General features: G+C 38.5%; 1 protein-coding gene and 1 pseudogene across 1 annotated transcript; one reads left to right on the top strand and one right to left on the bottom strand.

Moving 5' to 3' along the window:
- Positions 1-1,366: 1,366 nt before the first annotated feature.
- Positions 1,367-6,218, top strand: LOC120183833 (annotated as a pseudogene).
- A 47-nt stretch (positions 6,219-6,265) lies between these two features.
- LOC120183834 (ammonium transporter 2 member 3-like) lies at positions 6,266-7,844 on the bottom strand. The gene is given in 3 exon segments (XM_039188453.1): positions 6,266-6,500; positions 6,502-7,095; positions 7,233-7,844. Coding segments are annotated over 3 exon segments (1,422 nt in total). The 3' UTR covers positions 6,266-6,284.
- Between the last annotated feature and the right edge of the window lie 280 nt (positions 7,845-8,124).

The following is an 8,124-nucleotide window of genomic DNA, read 5'->3' on the forward strand; positions in this document are numbered from 1 at the left end:
TACGGTAGATAGAAGCTCTAGGCTTCCAGCTCTGCCTTCATCGGCGTAACTTCTGGCAATATAAAACAATGCCTCAAAACAACCGCGTTTATTATCAGATCGTCATCCAGCTGAGCCACAAAATTCGAAAACAAAAATCACCTGTCGACTACGTTATGCGCAATCGAGGTCAAATCGTTGGGTTTAGGCGAATTCCCAACGTCAATGCTAGGAATATAAAAGATTCCCAGCCCCAAAAGGATCAAAACCAGGAAGGTAAAGATGATCAGCATGGTTAGAAACATGGTTGACGATGACGATTTCCGAGCCGGAAGGCGAGAAGACCTCGGCTTCGCCATTGCTGTTCAAAACTCGGGAGATCGTGATCTGGTATATCCTCGACCCAGTGTTTAACAATGATTTATGTTGAATGATTCAAAAATTATATATGAATTAACTTGTTTGTTAATGGTTCTGAATTATTTAGAATGTATTTCTGTATTGTCAGAATATATTTATGTGTTGAATCATTTAACACTGTTTTACTGAATCAGTCAACACTAAATCATTCAGAGATAAAAAACAAACAGTTTAAATGTTGAACAGATCAACATTCAACGTTGAATAATTCTATTCAGAGCCCAACAAACAATCCCTTAATATTTCTAGTTCTTTTTTACACTTTTTTCCTTACGTGTTTTCTTATTTATAATCCTTAATATATATTTTAGCCCTTTTGTCTTAGTAGAATTTTTATTTTTAACTATTTTAATATTTTTTGTTATCAATTTAGCCTTTTAAATTCCATTTTAGTAGTACCATTAATTTTTAAACGTTTTTCTTAAAAAAAAATTATGGTGAGACTTGAGTATATTTTTTCACATAGTTTTTTCAAAAATACATATTTTTAAAACTTAATAATCTAATGAAAATAATTAAAAAATAGAATTCTAAATTTATTAAATTGATACAATATTGAAAAATTGAAAAATATTTTTTAAGAATTAAAATAAAATATAAAGTGTAAAAAATTATTATTATAATTTTTTTATTAATTATCATGTTATTAATTTATTAAAATTTAATGATATTTTATACTTTTTCATAATTGGATAAACTCAATAAAAACAGTCCGTTGAGGGACTATTTTCAGATTTTACCCTATTTTTAAATTTAAAATTTCAAGACAAGATTTCAGAATCACGTGTCCCTCGAAAACAATGACAAAATGTATATATATATATATGATCAATCACGTGTCAGTTTTCGTATTAACCCCTCAAAACCCACGTCCCTCCCCGCTGTTTTATTCATTAGACGACAACCCAGTTTCCCGTTCTCCTTTCAACACCAAATTCCACCGCCGCGCCGACTGCCCCGAGCCCAAACCACAAACACAAACATTGACATTGTTTTTTGTTTTTCTTTTAGCTTTCTCAGTTGTTTTTGGTACTGTGAAAATGGCGGAGGAAGGGTCGAAGGAGTTGATTTATCTTCACGGTGACTTAGATTTGACCATTGTTGAAGCCAGGAGGTTGCCCAACATGGATTTTATGGCCAATCATTTCCGGAGATGCGTAACCTGTGAGTCTTGCAAATATCCGTCGGAGGCGGCTTCTAACGATCTACCTCGATATGACATTCACGCCATGCGAGAAAAACCCGTTGTATAAGCAGGGCGTCGCCAGCGACCCAGAGCTAGCCGGTGTTAGGCAAACGTATTTCCCCTTAAGGAACGGGAACCAGGTGACCCTTTACCAGGATGCTCACGTGCGGGACGGTTTGTTGCCTAAAATAGAATTAGACGACGGTAAAGTTTATAGCCAAGGGATGTGTTGGGAAGATATTTGTTATGCTATATCCGAGGCTCATCATATGGTTTACATTGTTGGGTGGTCCGTTTTTCATAAAATTAATCTTGTTAGAGAGCCGACTCGGCCATTGCCGCGAGGCGGGGACTTAACGCTCGGTGAATTGCTTAAATATAAATCTGAAGAAGGAGTTAGAGTTCTGTTGTTGGTTTGGGATGATAAAACTTCGCGCGATAAATTTGCTATCCGTACGGTAAAATAAGTTCCTTTGAAACTCTGTGTTGTTTTCTCCAATGATTATTCGAAATTATGAGATCGTAATGTGTGTGTTAATGGGTGTTGCAGGTTGGAGTGATGCAGACGCACGATGAAGAAACATTGAAATTTTTTAAGCATTCGTCTGTTACTTGTGTGCTGGCTCCACGCTATGCTAGCAGTAAGCTCGGGTATTTCAAACAACAGGCAAGGCTTTCTTTATTTTGAACTATTGTTGTATGCAGGATGTTATGTTGGGGCGAACATATAAAATTTTAGGGTGCGGAACTTATTAAGTTCAAGGAGAGCAGAAACTTACTATCAATAGAAAATATGAAGAATTTAATTTTTTTAGGCAAATAACCTTTTTATCTTTGTGCCCAAGTAATTAATTGATGTATTACTAACCATGTGTCATGAGTTAGAATATCCTTAATGCTTTGCACTAGGATATTGAATTATATATTTTTCTTATTCGATGTATGTGAAATTTAGATCCTTTACCTTGAAGAACTCATTTCCTGCATATTCAGGTTTGATGGATCTTTGACAAAAGCATTATATAGGGTTCTTTGAAGGTTGATGACTTCTGATGGGATCTCAACCAGTGCATAGTTTTTGCTGATTTAACTGGGTGCATATATTCTACTTATCATGTCTGGTTTTGCTTAGTAGATTAGTTTAGCGAACTATTTTATGGATTTAACAAATTTTATTTGATATTGATAAGTGCTTCAACAAAACATTTTGCTGAGGTTGCTTCTGCAATTATTCTGTGCAGGTTGTTGGAACCATGTTTACGCATCATCAAAAATGTGTCCTTGTTGACACACAGGGAGCTGGTAATAATCGAAAGATAACTGCATTTGTTGGAGGTATCGATCTTTGTGATGGTCGCTATGATACACCTGAACATCGACTTCTTCGTGATCTTGACACTGTTTTCAAGGATGATTTTCATAATCCTACTTTCCCTGTAAAAAATTCAGCCTGGTCAAAAATGTTGACTACAGTTGAATGAGTGCTTATTATGCTAACTTAAGCATCATAAATGACGACTGTAATTTCTTAGCATTGCTTCTGAGTGTGACTAAAATCTCCAACTACCTACAGCCTGTGTCACTGTGAGTGCGTGACATGGAAGAATAGTGATACTGTGCCTATTACTTACACGGAGCATGGTCTTAGACAGCAAAAGTTGAGGGAGAGATTCATATAACTCACTCCATTTAGATTGGGACTAGGGCATGTATGCTTGTGTTGCAATTTGAAACAAGCTGCTTCCTTACGAGACTGGCATTTTGTTCAGTTAATTTTCAACTGTATCATCAAACATTCTGGTTTAGTTACAGGTACTTTAAATTCTAATTTTGGCACTTCTTTATTTTATCCTCTTCTCTCTACCTGTCTCTACTTTTTAGACTGGAACCAAGGCTCCAAGGCAACCATGGCATGATTTACACAGCAGAATCGAAGGGCCTGCTGCATATGATGTTCTTATCAACTTTGAGCAGCGGTGGAGGAAATCAACCAAGTGGAAAGAGTTCAGTCTACTTTTTAAAGGAAAATCTCACTGGCACGATGATTCTTTGGTTAGGATAGAACGAATCTCATGGATACAAAGTCCTCTGTTAGGTGTGGCAGACGATGGTACTACAATAGTTCCGGAAGATGATCCCAAAGTACATGTTCATAGCAAAGATGAACGCGAAAGCTGGGATGTTCAGGTTGTGTATATTTTCACCGCTTATAACAACGTGTTTATTTTGATCTTTTTCTTCATTTCTCAGGAAGGAAATATCAATTTTGATTTTATTTTTCTTCCACAGATTTTCCGCTCCATTGACTCAGGATCACTGAAAGGATTCCCCAAATACATAAAAAAAGCTCAGAATCAGGTTTCTCCTTGCAATTGCTTTTCTTCTGATTTTAAGATGGAGGAAACCTTGTATGTATTAGCTTTTCTTCCAGATTCTGGATTTTCACCATTTCCAGATTTCTACTTGTAGCTACATTTTTACTTGTATAATGTCATATCATGGTTCTTATTGTTGGATGTCTTTTCTGCAGAATCTTACCTGTGCAAAAAATCTGGTGATAGATAAAAGCATTCAAACTGCTTATATACAGGCTATCAGATCTGCCCAGCATTACATATATATTGAAAATCAGTATTTCCTTGGATCTTCATACGCATGGCCATCATATAAAAATGCAGGTCAATGGTGTTTTCCTTGATAATTGATGTTATATGTTTCCATATCTTGGAATTCTCTGGTTCCAGAAGAATGTTACCCCCAAATATTTAGTGCATGGATTTGTCTTGTGTCTCTACTAATCTTTTGGTAGCAACGAAGAAGCTAAAACGTACTACCATTATTTTATTTCTGTTAGATCTTCATTGTCTTTTTCTTTTATGCTATAAGCAGGGGCTGATAATCTGATCCCCATGGAACTGGCGCTAAAAGTTGCTTCTAAAATCAGAGCAAGGGAGAGATTCGCGGTATATATCATTATTCCTTTGTGGCCCGAGGGTGATCCTAAAACTGCTACTGTACAGGAAATTCTATATTGGCAGGTTAGTATCTAGCTCCGGAACCACATTAGCTGTAAGCATCTTATGTTTATCCATTATGATAAAAACATGAAGCAGCAAGGCAATTGTCTGTTTATTCCAATATATACCTACCTTGAATTCTTGAAGAAAAGAAATTGTTTCATTGCTAGTCCATAGGTAATATCTGGTGCAAGACCTTCCAATTGTGGAAGCATGACTATCATAATGTGCTTTGGGAAAATATGCTATGGTTTCTACTAGTTGAGCATAGTTGAAATTATTTTATATTCGACTTCATTTTTGGTTTAGGGTTTAGTGTTTTGACGTCACCTTTACTGTTACCGGGATATGAAGGGGGAATTCTCAGTTCTGATTAAAGAAATGCCAAAGGTATTTTACCTAGATTCACCCCTCTTGTGTCTCCAGAGTCAAACAATGCAAATGATGTATGATGTTGTTGCACAAGAACTCAAGTCCATGCAAATTAAGGATGCACATCCTAAAGATTACCTCAATTTCTATTGTCTTGGTAATCGGGAAGAAGTCTCCCAGGAAATGCTAAATGGCAGTAATTCGGTAATTGTTCAAAACCCTTTTGTTATATTTTTAGATTCTTGTTGTAGATTAATGTCTATTGAAATCAGATCAGGACTGAACCCACATAACTCTAGATTTCTGTATTTGAATAATAGTTGTAATGAAGCAATATCATTAATATATTTTATATTTTGCTTAGGTCTCTGACTCTGCAAAATTTGGTCGGTTCATGATTTACGTGCATGCAAAGGGAATGATAGTAGATGATGAGTATGTAATAGTGGGATCAGCTAATATTAACCAAAGATCTATGGCTGGTACAAAAGACACAGAGATTGCTATGGGAGCCTATCAACCACATTGTACATGGGCTAAGAAAAAATATCCTCGGGGTCAGGTTTGTATATCTTTCTTCTTATTGTTTCTTCCTAGCGAACTATGGACTTTTAGATCAATAATTTTGCTGCTGTTCAGTGATGGTAACTGGTAATAAGAATAAGGCATTGAATACTGCCTCGAGACTGCATTGCCAGGAAGCTATTGATGAGAATCTGAATCTTTTAGTGTACTTTCTAGTTTCTACTTAGTGATGCCTCTCTGGAGTTTGGCAGGTACATGGATATAGAATGTCGTTATGGGCAGAGCATCTTGGTGAGGTAAATAAGCCGTTCAAGGAGCCAGAAAGTCTAGATTGCGTGAAGATGGTGAATGGGGTTGCAGAAGAGAACTGGAAGAAATTCACAAATGCTGAGTACTCACCATTGCAGGGTCACCTTCTGATGTATCCTGTGCAAGTAGATATCGATGGAAAAGTAAACCCGCTCCCCGGACATGAAAATTTCCCAGATGTTGGTGGTAAAATACTTGGAGCACACTCGATTCAGCTTCCCGATGTTCTTACTACATAATTGAGAATATTCTTTCCCCCAACACCCGACGTTGTGATCATAAAATGTGCACAATAGGCAGAGATGGAACAACAGTGGCATGACATTGGACGACCGGACCTTGTAAAATCGTGTCGCCATAACTGTATTTCTTGATTTTGAAGTAATAATAGTTTGAATTCGAAATAAATTACCAGTAGTTTGATATAAGCACAATGATTATGGGATATATACACGCCAGAATTGATCTGAAATTTATCAAACATTAGTCGAAACCAGAAGGCGGCAGATAAGCGGTATACGGAAACGGCGAGGTTTTGGCATCCTTTCACCATCTCCCCACAGGGCGTAAGCCTCCTCTCCATGCACAGCATCATCTCCTACCTCGAGAGCCTCTTCGTCCATTCTTAAATTAACAATGCGGCTTATGACAAGGCAAATGATGCTGGTAACAACAGCATTCCATGCTGTGATTAAAACCGGCTCCTAGAAGTTGATAACCCATTTGTTGTCTGAGACCACGGTGGAACTGTCCCTTACAGTGTGGTAAGTCCGGGCCATATATGTTGCTACAGTACATCAGTTTCAGAAGCCTGGGTTTTGCTAAGAGACCAGAAAGGAGACCGCCTAAAACACCGGCCACAGCATGCGTATGGAAGACCCCTAATGTATCATCCACGCTTTGGAAGAATGCTATTTTCCTGTGCAAGACCATCATTGTGTACCATGGAATCGATCCAGACATCACTCCCATTAGGGCTGCTGCCCATGGATCCACAAGACCTGCACCGGGAGTGATGCACACGAGACCTGTAATCATCCCCTGGACGGCACCGATGACCGAGCTTTTCCTGTACACAGCCATGTCTAAAGCAAGCCAGATCAATAGGCTGGTGGCAGTGCAGATATGGGTGTTTATTACGGCTAAAGAAGTGACGAGGCCTGCTGAAAGTGGAGATCCTCCATTGAAGCCAGTCCATCCGAGCCATAGAAATCCTGCACCTCCTAAAATCTGAATGATATTGTTTGGTGGAAAGTGTTGTCTGTCATGCGAATGTCTAGGTCCAACCTGCAGTCATCAGCTCAATCAACCACATTACAAGAGGATCAAAATTATAGCAGAGACTAAATCCATAAAAACATATAATACAGGGACCTTCTAGAGAATTTGACCAAAAGAGTTAGACGAGAGAGTATGTGAGTTACCCAATACGCAGCAGTAAAACCAGCAACCCCAGATGAAAGATGGATGACATAACCACCGGCGTAATCAATAATTTTGTATTGAAAAAACCCATTGCCCCATATAGTGAATGCCCCCACGGTGTACGAAAACGTCAGCCACAAAGGAACGAACAACATCCAGGCATAGAAGTTCATCCTCCCAAGCAAAGATCCGGCGAGCAAAATCACAGTAATCGCGGCAAAGGCGAATTCGTAGAACACATAATCAGCCTTTGGAAGCTTATGACCATCATCCATTTGACTAAGAAGGAACACATTAGACAATGAATTAACAGGCTTCCCCACCAGATAGCTATCGTAGTTCCCGAAAGACATCTGGTGTGCCCATGAAACCCAGCAAAGCAGAGCGGCGGCAAAGGCGTAAAGAGCCATGAAAGCCGAGTTAACAGCCCATTTCTTCTTTACCATGCTCCCGTACAGTATCACGAGCCCCGGAACGCTTTGCAGGCTTACAAAGTACGTCGCCGTTAGTTGCCATGCATTGTCTCCTTTGCTGAGCCATTCTGGTGATCCTTCATTGAGATTTAGCCCTACCGGGAGAGGAGACGATGACGGGTAGACCTGAAAGTTCATGAAGAAAGATGGGATTTTGTTAGCTTGGAAAATTTGGACTTGCTTGGAGATGCTTTGAGTATAAAAGGCAGCAATTTTCGGAGTTTTGTTTATGGTGGAACATTGGTATAATCCCCCGCCATTAATATACATTATGTTATACACTAAAATTCTTCGTTGCCTTTATTAGCTGGCGATGAATATTCATTAGTGAAATAATTACTTTGGATTTAGGGGTGAAAACACGTTTATTTTCGCCGCTTAAAGAAGATAAATATACTCGCATGCTGATGTGATGAAA

This window comes from Hibiscus syriacus, unplaced genomic scaffold, assembly GCF_006381635.1.
Source record: "Hibiscus syriacus cultivar Baekdansim isolate YM2019G1 unplaced genomic scaffold, ASM638163v2 tig00112813_pilon, whole genome shotgun sequence".
NCBI lineage: Eukaryota > Viridiplantae > Streptophyta > Magnoliopsida > Malvales > Malvaceae > Hibiscus > Hibiscus syriacus.